The sequence below is a fragment of the Homarus americanus genome, unplaced genomic scaffold (assembly GCF_018991925.1).
Source record: "Homarus americanus isolate GMGI-L3 unplaced genomic scaffold, GMGI_Hamer_2.0 scaffold16894, whole genome shotgun sequence".
NCBI lineage: Eukaryota > Metazoa > Arthropoda > Malacostraca > Decapoda > Nephropidae > Homarus > Homarus americanus.
Window position 1 is genome coordinate 3,429,194 of NW_024746541.1, and position 13,715 is coordinate 3,442,908.

Genomic DNA, 13,715 nt, shown 5'->3' on the forward strand with positions numbered 1-13,715 from the left:
GGTGGACTTCCCTGTTGACCGAGTCGAAGGCCTTAGTAAGGTCAATGAAATTACAAGTCACGATGCTGTTCTCTGCACTTTTCCTGTATCTGGCGGGCAGCAAAGATCATGTCAGTAGTGCCAAATGATGGTCTGAGGCCACATTGAGATTCCGGGAGGAAATTTTCAGCCTCAAGAAGTCTGTCGTGGAGGATTCAGACTATAACCTTACCAGTTATACAGACAGCATCGAGATCTCGCGGTAGTTGCCACAGTCTGACCGGTCCCCCTTGTTCTTATAAATATTGACGATCAAGGCGTCATTAAGAATTTGGGGGATTTCCTCCTTCTCCCAAATATTCTCCAGGAGCGAGTGGAAATGGCTGGTAAGCAGAGTTCCTCCTGCTTTATACACCTCAGCTGGAATTCCATCAGGCCCTGTTGCTTTGATGTTTATCATCTGCTTGATGGCAGTAGCTACCTCATTCAGGGATGGAGGATAGCCGAGGTGTATCACCTGCGGGTACTTTGGAACCTGGTGGGTAGTTAGTGGAATTAAAAAATTCATGCATCATGTGTTGATCCACAATTTTTTGCATTTAATACGCTATATTTTTCCACTATTCATTAATTTGTTTGCGAAGTTCGCGATGGACTACCGCTTTCTTTTCGTGGAAGGTATCAGCTTAGGTCCCAGACTTAGAGTTGTTCTGCCAGTCAGTGAGAGAAGGACGTTTACTATTGACGAGTATTTTGATTTCCGGGTCGTTTTCATCAAACCAATTCTGGTGTTTTCTTTTAATCTGGCCGAGGGTCTCATTGCATGTTTTTGTGATGACAACTTCGATGGGACCCCATTCGGTACTGGGATTTTGGTTGTTTGTTGTTGGGTTGCTTATTAACCCATTCTTGAGTTGCTCTCTGAAAGCATGTGCTACCGCTGGATCCTCTAGTCGCATGGTATTAAAATCTCTTCTGGAGGTTTATTGCCTTCTCCGTTTTGGGGCGACGTGAAGGGAGAGTTTGGCTCTGAAGAGCAGATGATCTGTGACACAGTGGTCTGAGCCATGCATGGCTCGGGTGATAAGGACATCTCGGCTATCTCTTTCTCTGACAATGATGAAGTTAATGAGATGACAATGTTTGGATCGTGGGTTTTGCCTAGAACCCTTGAACTAGTCGGCCTGCCTAAACAAGGTGTTGGTGATAGTGTGATTGTGTTTAGCACATTTGCTGAGGAGGAGTAGGCCGTTGGGATTACACTTGCCTATTCAGTGTTTCCCTGCCATATGTCAGCATCTCTGCCAACTCTGGCATTGAAGTTATCAAGGAGCATAACATTATCATCTCTGGGGATAGAGGTTAGTTATCTATCAAAGTCTGTGTAAAAGGCCTCCTTTGTGTCATCCTGTGCATCCAGTGTTGGGGCATATGCAATGTCTAAGAAGGCATGACTTGAGTGATTCAATGGGACTTGAAGCGTCAGAAAGCGCTCGTTGAACGTAAAAGGTATTTCAGTTTGCCTTTGTAGGATGGATTGGCGAATGGCAAAGGCAACTCTGTAAATGCGGTTCCTCTCTGCAGCAGGATTAACCTTCCAGAAGAAAGTATAGCCGGACCCCCGTTCTGTGAGTCGACCCTCGTCTGGGAGCTGTGATTCAATAATGGCTGCTATATCGATGTTATACCTAGACAGTTCTTTTGCCACAAGGGTAGTTCTTCTTTCAGGATGCTCATTTGTACTAGTATCCAGAAGCGTCCTAACATTTCATGCAGCGACCATAAAAGGTTGTATAGTGTGTGGTTTTGATCTGTGATTATGATAATGTTTTCGACTGCATTACGATGACCTTACTGGTTGCGGTTGCCCAGTCATGTATTTTTTTTTTTAAGCAGGCTATGTTTAGGGCACCTTTTCTAGTCCCCTCCCTATGTGGGGTGAGCAGAGTAGCTCCTGGAAAGGGCTGCTCAGTCACACAGACAGGACCGAATTGCACTGCTGCCTAGATCCCAGTGCATAAACAACCATCTTATCTTTGCCGCCCATGTGCAGAGTTGTGACTAGAGGCTCCCGACAGTCATCTCTGCCTGTCCCCATCGTCACACGTCTGTCACCATAGGACTATTGGGGGTATAGGGGTTTTGATGATGATGAGAGGTATGGTGAGCTAGATGATGGCTGCACGTGAGTTGATTTACAAGGTGAGGCAGGAGCGCAGGTTGCAATCACACATCTTGGCTCTCCCTTTTCCTGATCCAATGGTGCATGTAATTGGAACGATTGGGGAGAGGGAGAGTTGCAATGGACTGCTGATAGCCAAGTTTGTTAAGTTTGCCTAAGTAGCCTGTCCATCTTGCATTGCCTTCATCCGCCGGTGTAGTCGTTGGGTTCCCATGTTGGTCACCTCTTCCACCTATACCGCCGTTGGGGTCTTATTGGAGCTCTATAAGCATGTCTGCCTGATGCGGGGTTCCACCCTAGATTTTTCATCAGGGATTTATTCCCGTAGCCTTATATCTATCAAGGTTAATATGCAAAACAGCGGGGCATTGGTTGATCGGAGCCAGGGCGTGTCCACATGCCAGTGGGGTTATGTGACGTCCCTTTAATTTAGTTAGTTAGATATTGATATTGAAACAGTTTATTTAGCCAGAAAAATACAAACACAAAGTGGATAATATTAACAATATTGACATAGCTGAGACAATTGAGAGCCTGGGCTCTCTTAGATTGGAGTAAGGTTAGGTTAGATTAGGTTAAGTCAGATTAGATTTGCTTAGATTAGCTTTAATTAGGTTAGGTTGGGTTAAAATTAGGTTAGGTTTGGTTAGGTTAGGTCAGGCCAGATTAGATTTGCTTAGTTTAGCCTCGATTAGCTTTAACTAGGTTAGGCTGGGTTAAGATCAGGTTAGGTTTGGTTCGGTTAGGTTAGGTTAGGTTAGGTTAGGTTAGGTTAGGCTGGTTAGGTTAGACTGGGAAAGGATAGCCTCGATTAAGTTAGGTTGGGTTAGGCTTTGGTTAGGTTAGGATTTTGGCTAGGTTAAGCTAGATTAGGTTAAGCTGGCTAGGTTAGGGTGGATTAGGTTTGGTCATGAAAGGTGAAGCAACAATCACTTACCACGTTGCTAGGAAGCCACTTGGGTAGGATGTAGGCCAGAGTGTCCCTCTTCATCATCCACCCGTAGGCAGGGAAGCCGTGGACGCGGTAGAGACGGCCGAGGTCATGGGCGGTGTGGGCGTAGGACAGGTGGTTGTAGGCTGACACACAGTACACAGACGGGTCATGGTCTAACACCCACCCTGTCTGTTGCATGTACCTGGATGAGTGACAGAGAGAGTGACGGTGAGAGTGGTAGTGGAGGGATGAAAACAGTGTGGATGAAGACAGTGTCGATGAAGACAGTGTGGATGAAGACAGTGTGGATGAAAACAACGATGAGGGGATGAAGACAGTGTGGATGAAAAAAACGATGACTGGATAGAGAGGGTGTGGATGAAAACAACGATGAGTGGATAAAGACAGTGTGGATGAAAACAGCGATGAGTGGATGAAGACAGTGTGGATGAAAATAACGATGAACGGATGAAGATAGTGTGGATGAAAACAACGATGAGAGAGAGAGAGAGAGAGAGAGAGATGTTTATTCAGTATAATCCTTATACAACTTTACAAAGGTGTTTTCCGAAAGCTTCAATTGTTTATGATTTCGGCGGTAAATATTCTTTATTTCAAACAGTTTCCATTCATATCTTGAAAGTTTTTTAATATTATTTTCGTCGCTTATCAGATTACTAGCCGAGGACCGGGAAACCCGTGAGGTTTAATAGGGTCCCACTGGATAACACCCTTAACATATTGGTGAGGTTATGTGTGTTGCGCTCTACCACCGTGCAGTTATATCTTTACGGACATTAAATTCGCCATTAAAGTGAGTCAGAACTGGTATCCTTAAAAGTTATATACTGTATGGATTTATTTGCAATATATCAAAATTAATCGAACATTATGTATGAACCTATGAGCTACAAATGGGAGGGGAGAGGGGCTTCTTAGTTTAGTACCGTCAGCTTAAAAAAAGACTATATTCATAATCTTTCATAATTTGGTGGTGGTCTTTACTGACAATGGAGATCATGTGTAATTCATTGTTACTGAGTTTTCAGTGCTCATTCATTCCTTCACTCTCACGTTGGATACAACCTAATCACAACTATTCTGTTAATAACACTTTCCTGGATACTGTCGATAAGGAGAAAGATTTTGGCGTTGTGATAGTTCATTCAACGAAGGCGGCGCAACAAGTGGGGGCAGCAGTGAGGAAAGCAAATCAAATTTTGGGAATGATAAAGCGTACTTTTGAATACAAGGGTAGGGAAATGATCCTTCAACTGTACAAGTCCCCCCAAAAGTATCGTTGCTACAATTTGCATCATCAGCTACTAGAGATGGGGGCAGGATTGGGGGAGGTGGTCATCCTTGTATGGCATACCCGATATTTCAATATAACAGGAAATCCATTAAGCTATATTAATGTATGTATCATACTGGGTAGAAGCAAGGCCATTGACTGATGATTACATTAACTCGAAATATATATTAAAATATGATTAAATGGAAGTGTTTCGGAACTTCATAACTGAGACCGAGACAGACCTTAAAACGGATATTTCACCATTACGTCGTTGTACTAACGGAGTTCATTCATACTGAGTATCACAATACGCCTACTATCGTTGTTTACGATATGTCTGCCTTATGGAGAGTGACTAAGCAAATTGTACTGTACTTGATATTAGAGGGAACAGCTACACCAATATACAATATATCGATCTACATGGGATCTGCCATGTTACTGATAATTATACAAATAGCATTGGTTTAACACCGAAATAAAGTTTCAAATCACGGAACCTGCAGGCAACAGAACCTCCCGTCCATTTATTGTAAGACATTTATCGTTGTAAGTCAGAAGGCAGCAGGTGTTTTATGGCGCCTAACCCATCGGGATACAGTGGGTTCACGCCGTGTTACTTTAGTGTTACGTATACCCTAGTTGTGAAGGGCAATACTTGGAACTCTCACATCTTGCGATGTCTCCCAGATATTCCCTTGCTCCATTCGATGTAAGATTCCGTTGATGACTGACATGACGCTTATGCTTAAAGGTCGCGGGTGTAGAACTACCAACCGTTCAGAAACATGTCGAGTAACATTACTTGGAAAGCCTCGAATCACATCAACCTATACTTTTATGGGAAACTGTACGTCCCAGTCTGGATTACTGTATACATGCATCGAAACCTTACCCCCAGTAAGATCTAACATCGCTAGAAAAGGTGCAACACTGAGCGACTAAGATAATTCCTGAACTATCTCATCTCGATTATCGAAGTAGACTGAGGGCCTTAGGACTAACAACCCTTCAGATAAGACACAGTATGACACATCTCCTTTAAACATTCAAAATACTGAAGGGATGGAAAACGTGAACCGTGGACATTTCTTTGTGATCTCATACTGTGGAATCAAGAACAGTACAGGGCTTCAAAATAGCCCTCGACAAAATTATCAAGAACAATGGTTGAATGGAGGGAACCTACACAGGCCACTGGCCTCCTCTCGACATGGCCACCTCGAGTAAATAAGGGAAATAATCTTGGAGGTAAACGTCACCCTGTCTGTTTTGTGTACAATCCTTTTCTGCCCTCGGATATTTTTCAAGTAATTACAGTATTCATCCATTTGGGGTCATTATTACACGCTCTTAGCTTTTATTAGTACGTTATATAGTATTCAGCTTTTCGTGCATTAAGTTACACATTATTAAACTTGTTATATACGCGGTAAAATCTAATCTCGTGGTCATATTACCCGATAAGACTGGATCAACCTCTGCGTTCACAATTTTTGAAGTCCAATTACTTACACCCAAACGCGATCCTTCCTTCCCCAGTTATATTCTCAAACCATCATAGTTTGCACTTCGGAAATCAAGAACTTCAATGAAATTTTCCCTGAGAAATACGTTCAGCGCTATTTTGAATGTTATATCCTTGTAATCACTGTTAACTAGTTCGCTCCCTACGTTGGCATTTTTGATTGAGTTTCTCTGTTTGACAGAAGTAAATCTAGTATATTATAATTATGATGGCATATGATGGCCTTCTTGACTACCCATAATCAAATCGACTTACTGTTTACTGCTGCACACGTACAGTACGTACACTATACTGTATTTACTGTACAGGGGTACATGCATACATCGTTTGTATACATGCACTCTGCATGTAAACTGTATACCTGCAACGTCTATATTTATGCTGAAGCATGTAAACTAGTACAACGATTTTATTGAATAAATAACCCCTCTCTCTCTCTCTCTCTCTCTCTCTCTCTCTCTCTCTCTCTCTCTCTCTCTCTCTCTCTCTCTCTCTCTCTCTCTCTCTCTCTCTCTATATATATATATATATATATATATATATATATATATATATATATATATATATATATATTTGCCAAATAAATCACTGTAGGTGCGTAATCAGGTATATGCTGATAACCACAAGGAAAGAAACACTAAGTTCCCAAGCGCTTTTGTGTAATTCACATCTTCAGGGGTGAGTACACGAAAGCGCACTGATATATATATATATATATATATATATATATATATATATATATATATATATATATATATATATATATATATATATATATATATAGTTTAAATTTATTAATTTTTTACGGGGATTAGCCCACCCGGGCAGGGTCACTGACCCACATCAGCCTGGGGGCGAAAATATAGTAATAATAATAATAATGATAATAATAATAATATAATAATAATAATAATAATAATAATAATAATAATAATAATAATAATAATAATAATAATAATAATAATAATAATAATAATAATAATAATAATAATAATAATAATAATAATAATAATAATAATAATGATTCATAGTAAATAAAATTTATAATAAAATATACAAAATTGAAAATAAAATACTAAAATAATAATAATAATAATAATAATAATAATAATAATAATAATAATAATAATAATAATAATAATAATAATAATAATAATAATAATAATAATAATAATAATAATAATAATAATACATAAATGAAAAAAATATCAAAGTGAGAAGAAATATACAGGTATGTATGTTGTGTTGTCAATAGTAAGAGAAACAATTGAGACCCTGCAATTGTGTGTAAATGAGGCAGAAGTCAGATCAACAACCTGGGACTTGGTCACAATTTTCGTGATGCCATATGGCAGCAGGGTCTACCATTAGACAATACAGTATGCTTCCAATATCTTCCCAGGCGGTAGTACCTCCCTGTTTGGTAGCTGCCTACTACCTACTACCTATACTGTATTCGGTCCTGATTTACGAAGGTTCTTACAATGAACATTCCTCCTAAATAACATGAAAATCATACTGCTACTATTTTGTATGGAAATGTAAAAAAAAACAAAAAGACACACCCACCTTCTCACCAAAGGACAGGTGGTTGTGTAAAACCAAGCTCTATGTAGACCTTGGGTAAAACCTATCTCGATTAACTCTTTCGCTGCGTTTCCCGCACTTTCCATTTTATTCTGTCTACCGCCAGGCGATTTTATTCAGCTTAGGGTAACCTCCCCCAGCCAAAGGATTAAAGTGACAATAACGACAATGAGCTGAGTTCCGTCACTTTACACTGCCTTACCATTTTTATGTTCTCTTGTCTTATTTGGCATTAATGATGAAGACATTTATATGTGAATCATACTACTTTATACGCCTGTCCAGAAAAATACAAAGTGGTGCTTTTTCCTTTCCAATATAGTTGACTACATGAACAAGGAGGACTTACGAGTAGAAGTCAGGAGACAGGACGAGGTCATCCTCCAGCACGATAAACTTGTCTGCCTGTGGGAAGACCCTGAGGGCTGTGAAGAGCGCAAAGCGTAGGTTACGGGACACCCTGGCGGCTCTTGACCCCTCCGGCCTGTGCGGGGGTGAGAAAATCAATCGTCTGATTCACACAGGTTCTTTCGATGAATATTCCATGAGTGAAGATGTAAGAATGTAAATAACAGTTTGACTTAAGATGAAACTCAACAGCTTAATGAAATCGTTACAATCATGCCTTAATTAGATACGTTACCTTATCACCAGACAAAGTTAAGGTAAAGGATCTGTATGAAAAGATTTTCTCCCATAATTTCTACCTTCTAATTGTTGCTTAGAAAATACATTTAATTAAGGTACAATAATTGGAATGGTGGTTTTGTTAATTGTTTTAGTGTTTTAGTTTAAATCGGGCATCTTCGGTGACATTAAGGTACAATCATTGTGAGAACCTTTGTGAATCCATCTAGGGTCACAGTACCTTGTGGACTCCGATGTACACAATGAGATGAATCTGTGTCAGACTGGTAAATCTAATAATTAGTAATTATCCAAACTGGTTAAGTAAATGAAGAATGTGAACAGCATTCATTTATCTAACCTGAGACATAGATAATACCCATCCTAACTATTAATAAAATGACCCTTCAAATATAACTAAGTTTCTCCTCAGTGTATATTACCTGCACACATAAAACATTTCAGGACTACATTGATTAATTAACTAAAATGAAATCAAGAATATGTCATGTTACATAAATTAGATATGCTGTTACAATATAAACAATGAACCTCCCAAAATTTATAATCTAGAATGACGTAATATCACACAGACTTCCCAACAAGACTTACCAATAAAACACTGGTGTTTGCATTAACTATTATTTCCTGCTTATTCTACCGCTCTCGGATGAACATCATCAGATAGCCTTAACGCTCTGAATTATTACACACTTCCTTACTTATCCTCTTCGTCATTTGTCAGTACTAACATAAGAACATAAGACTGGAGGAAACTGCAGCTGGCCTATTGGCCCATACTGGGCAGTCCCGTTTACACCCAACCCCTATCGCTCATATATCCATCCAACCTATGTTTGAAGCTATCCATCATATCGCCCCTCACTCTAAGTCTCTACAAGGAGTGCAAACCTGTCTCTGTATTCAATGTTCCTAATGTCCGGGATTAGGCTTGTCATTCTCCTCTGAATGGACGAATTGGCGGTTCTGGGTAAACACAAGAAATACACTCTGCCACTTTCGTAGAGTGATACGGTATATATAATTTGTAATAAAAGTTTAAAATCCTGCTATAATAGTCGAGATAAGTTTATTTCTCTAGAAACAGGGCCACCATTTGCAATGACGTCACCACCTTCCCTACAAACGACACAGGGATGGAGATACGAGTCAATTTAGAAGTAATGACATTGTCTGGACTTTGTTTTGAGAATGCCTGATGCTAGGTAAACATGACAACATAGTGCTGCTATTGTTTTGAATATTCACTAATGAACCACTGGGATATATCATCATTTATAATGATTAATGGGTAAAATTTTACTTTAATTACCATAAGTATTTGGATGCTTAGATTCGAGATAGGCTATAGAGGGTAAATTTTATGTTTTGGTCATCCCTGTACTTAGACATGCAGACTGTTTTTTTTTCTGATGGTTTGTGATTGGTTATGAACGATTTTGACCGATATTGTTTAGAATGTTTAAACTAAGAAATTTATAGTATGGGCAGCTAATATCCATTGAATTAGTTAATGTGCTTAGTGATATTCATATATTCAAATAGTGTTACTGTGTTGCACAGTAAAGCACAATTAATTATCTGATAATATTTATTAACAGAGCCGATCAGCAGAAAAGGTTGGACAACTACATCCAGGATTCATTAAGGCAGCTGAAAGAAATTTACCAAAAGTAGATGTCTTTATGATTGTAGAGTATTATCAAGAACTCCGCCGTCCAGCCATGAAGCACATTAAATTACATCTGTCGCTGATCATCTCAAACCCATTCCCTGGCCATGGTCGTCCCTAGTCCTTCCACAACATTAAATATTGACATCAGTGACGAAAACTTGTATTTTACAGACATGAAATAGAGAACAGTGATGAAAACTTTTATATTGGAGTTATCGGTCTTTTGCATCATTTTGGCACCCAGCAAGTATATACACACCACGATACTTGAGCAGTAATTTATTTTAGTCTAAAAATAAGGTATGCCTGTGTATATCAACATCGTATTTGGCCACAAATCCTGTATTTTTGCTGGTAACAACACATAAACTACAGCTGGCTGCCTCCCGCTGGGCGGCGCGCCCCAGTCAGTGACGTCACAACCTATCACAGCTTTTTGCAGTCACTTCACTTTTTAGCAACTTTAACCCTTATTTTTTTTCCATTTTTGACCTAATTTATTTAAACATATCATTACCATAGTGAATTTAAGCGCTTTCTTTACCTATTGTCCTGCCATCTTACGAAAAAATTCCGACCATCAACTCGTCCATTCTTTCTAGGGATTCTATATTCTTTCTGTAGTATGGTAACCAGAACTGAACTGCGTTAACCAGAACTGAACTGCGTAAGCTAAGTGAGTTCACACAAGTGTAGGATATAGTTTTAGGATAACCTCGCTAGTCTTGTAACTAACACTCCTTTGTATGAACCGAAGTACTTTGTTCTCCTTGTTTCGAGAGAATACACATTTTAGACTTGGTTTAAGATTCCTACTTATCATTACTCCTAAATCTTTCTCACAGTCGGATTTCTCTATAACAACGTTATTCATCTGATATCTGGTTTCTCTGTTTACATCTCCTAGACTAAGTACTTCACATTTGTCCACATTAAATTTCATCTGCCATTTTTTAGACCATGTGAAATATTTGTTTAGATCTTTCTGTAGTTTTACGGAGTCCTCGTCAGATTTAATTACACGCCCTATTTTAGTGCCATCAGCAAACTTACTTATGTTGCACTATGCCGATAGTTATGTCGTTTATGTATATCATAGATAGTAATGGTCCAAGTACCGTGCCTTTGGGTACTCTACTAGTGACGTTACTCAAATCGGATTTAGTGCCGTTAATACTTACTCGCTGTTTCCTCTCCTGTAACCACGCCCTAATCCATTTTAGAATATCTCCTCCAATTCCATGAGCCTCCACTTTTCTTATTAGTCTTTCGTGGGGGACACTTTTTTTATGCGGCTCTTAACCCTTTCAGTGACAGGCTAATTACTTGTATCAGTGTGGGTCCGTGGGACTTTGTTATCTATTTAAGTGGCAGCCAGCGGTCTCTCTGAAGTTATCTCAGGTCCTCAACATACTGTATGACCAACGCAGGTTTGCTGATATACATGATAATGGGTGACACGATGTCGGTAGATAGGTAGCAGACATGAAGGTCGCTGGGTGTGGCTTGTTGAGCAATTCTGGTCGGGTCCCACGGAAGGTTGTCGGAATCATGGGTACCAAAACAAGTTTGCTGATAGCAGGTCAGGTCATATATTTATACAATATCAGCTTGTTGTCAGCCAGTCATAACAGTTTTCTGAAAGAATTCATGGTGATAACTTTGGATTTACTTGTTGGAAGACATCTGCATAGTATCACAACCCAGTGTCTTACCCATGCTTACCCCAAAAGATACAGAGCTGGACAACAGTGATATGCTGCTTCTAGCAGTCTGCCATGGCTAGCTTTAAGTAAGGTAGAATTCATGAGTTACTCTTTAGGTATTCCATAACACTCAGTCATGGCCGAAGAATAATAGCCAGGGCAAAAAGGACCAACAGAAACACCAAAGTAAATCTACCTTATATACAAATAAGAGGTACAAGAAACAATATAAATGCACTTCCTACCTAATTGGGAGGTCAGCATAAATACCACTGACTGCACCTAACATTCCCTATGACAGGAAAGGGCAAACCTTAACCACATGGTGGCTCAGAGACAGGAATTTGTTCAGGCCAGAAGCTAGAACAAGACAGAGGAGGAACATCCTGGGCTCTGAATCTGATCTGACCCAAAGACTATATAAGAAAGACGGGAAAGCAAGATGAAAACCGCATAAGCCACATAGCATATAGTTGGCTGCGGGATCAACAGATGGTGTTAGTGTGCAAGGTGCAAGTCGTCTGTACGTCACATGTTTGTTTGCACGAAGACAGGGACATTTAGCCATGAGTGGGCGTCACCATCACCCGTGTGCCATATGCACACGTACACAAAAAAACTACCCTGAGCTTGTGTTTAACGTTGCTATATATCATTGATCATATAGAATTTACTGTGTGACATTATGCAGGGCCGCATTAACAACGGTGCCCGAGGAGCCTGGGCCGGGGCCATGGGTCCAGGGGGGCCCTTGAGCTTGCAAATATTTGTTATGATAATAATAGTAATAATAATAATAATAATAATAGTGTAAAATTTACAGTCCTTTACATTGCAACATAAATAGTAAATGTTTGCAGTATACTGTATTGTACAAGAACACATTATATTATTTATATTAGTAATAGTACTAATAAATATATATGCTGGTATTTCTCAGTTTGCACTATATTTTCGTCTAAATATGAATGCTAGTGCACACACCCCTCCCCACCCCCACCCGGGAGCAGAAATACACTGAGCAAACAGTCACTCGTTCAGTCTCGTTGTGTTCAGGTTCGATTGCCACGTACACTCGGAAACCATATTCTCTAGCCCACCTGGGTCGGTGCTGGAGGTTAGTACAGTGTCCTTTCTGGAAGGGGGCCCACTCTAACTATCATGAGGCAACTCACGCATGAACACATACAGTCATAGTACAGCTGTATAGATGATATTATGTATAAATATTGTATATGGCATTTTATACTCTGCATTATCTTCATTATATAATATTACGAACATGAAGAAAATTACCATAGGTTGTAGTTACGAAAGTATGAATGGAAATAAACACTTCTAAACCACCCAGTGAGTCCACACAACGTTTATAGCGCTTCCACCGCCCCCCATCTATATCATTTATTTCCCATCATTCGCGTGACTATATGAAAAATCGTGTTTAATTTAACTACATATTTCAAAAACCTTAAATTACATGTGGATCAGTCACTCCTCATTTGACACACTTATAGTGTAATACTTTGACCATCTCACGTGAGCACATGGAGGCCCACGGTAACTCTCACGGGGCAACATATGCAGGAACACACAAGTTATGATGTGAACCCTCCCAGGCTTCACTATCATTATCATGTTATGTTCACCGTGCTCTTTATCTTGGTAACTAGTCATAGTATCAATACATGGAGGAAAATCTATATTAATATACTGTAATATTGCATTTTATTGCATACCGTAAAAAATCTCGTTTAACCATTGGACGTGAGGGAAAGCACCACACACTGGAGTTACGAAATGAAGAACCAAAGGACATAGGAATGACCGACCTGACGCCGTAGGTAGGGAGGCCTGCCGTATCAGTGTGGACACGGTTGCTCAAAGGGTAAGTCGTATAATTCATCCTTGCATATGTTATGATATATATATATATATATATATATATATATATATATATATATATATATAATATATATATATATATATATATATATATATATATATATATATATATATATATATATATATATATATATATATATATATATATATATATATATATATATACAGTATATATTAGGGTGGTTCAGAAAAAGTAAAGTTCTTTATATTTTTAGTGCTCAATGTTTATTTGCGTGCTTTGCATGAAAAAATTTTTCAGGCGAAATTATAGGTAATT

At 39.1% G+C, this 13,715-nt stretch overlaps 1 protein-coding gene across 1 annotated transcript in view; it reads right to left on the reverse strand.

Moving 5' to 3' along the window:
* LOC121879324 (protein O-linked-mannose beta-1,2-N-acetylglucosaminyltransferase 1-like) overlaps window positions 1-13,439 on the reverse strand; it is a 40,394-nt gene extending 26,955 nt beyond the window's left edge. The window contains exons 1-3 of the mRNA XM_042385929.1: window positions 13,366-13,439; window positions 7,857-7,991; window positions 3,099-3,297 (exon numbers count right to left, since the gene is read on the reverse strand). Coding sequence (XP_042241863.1) covers window positions 3,099-3,297; window positions 7,857-7,991; window positions 13,366-13,439 — 408 coding nt within the window. The remainder of the gene's footprint in view (window positions 1-3,098; window positions 3,298-7,856; window positions 7,992-13,365) is intronic.
* Between the last annotated feature and the right edge of the window lie 276 nt (window positions 13,440-13,715).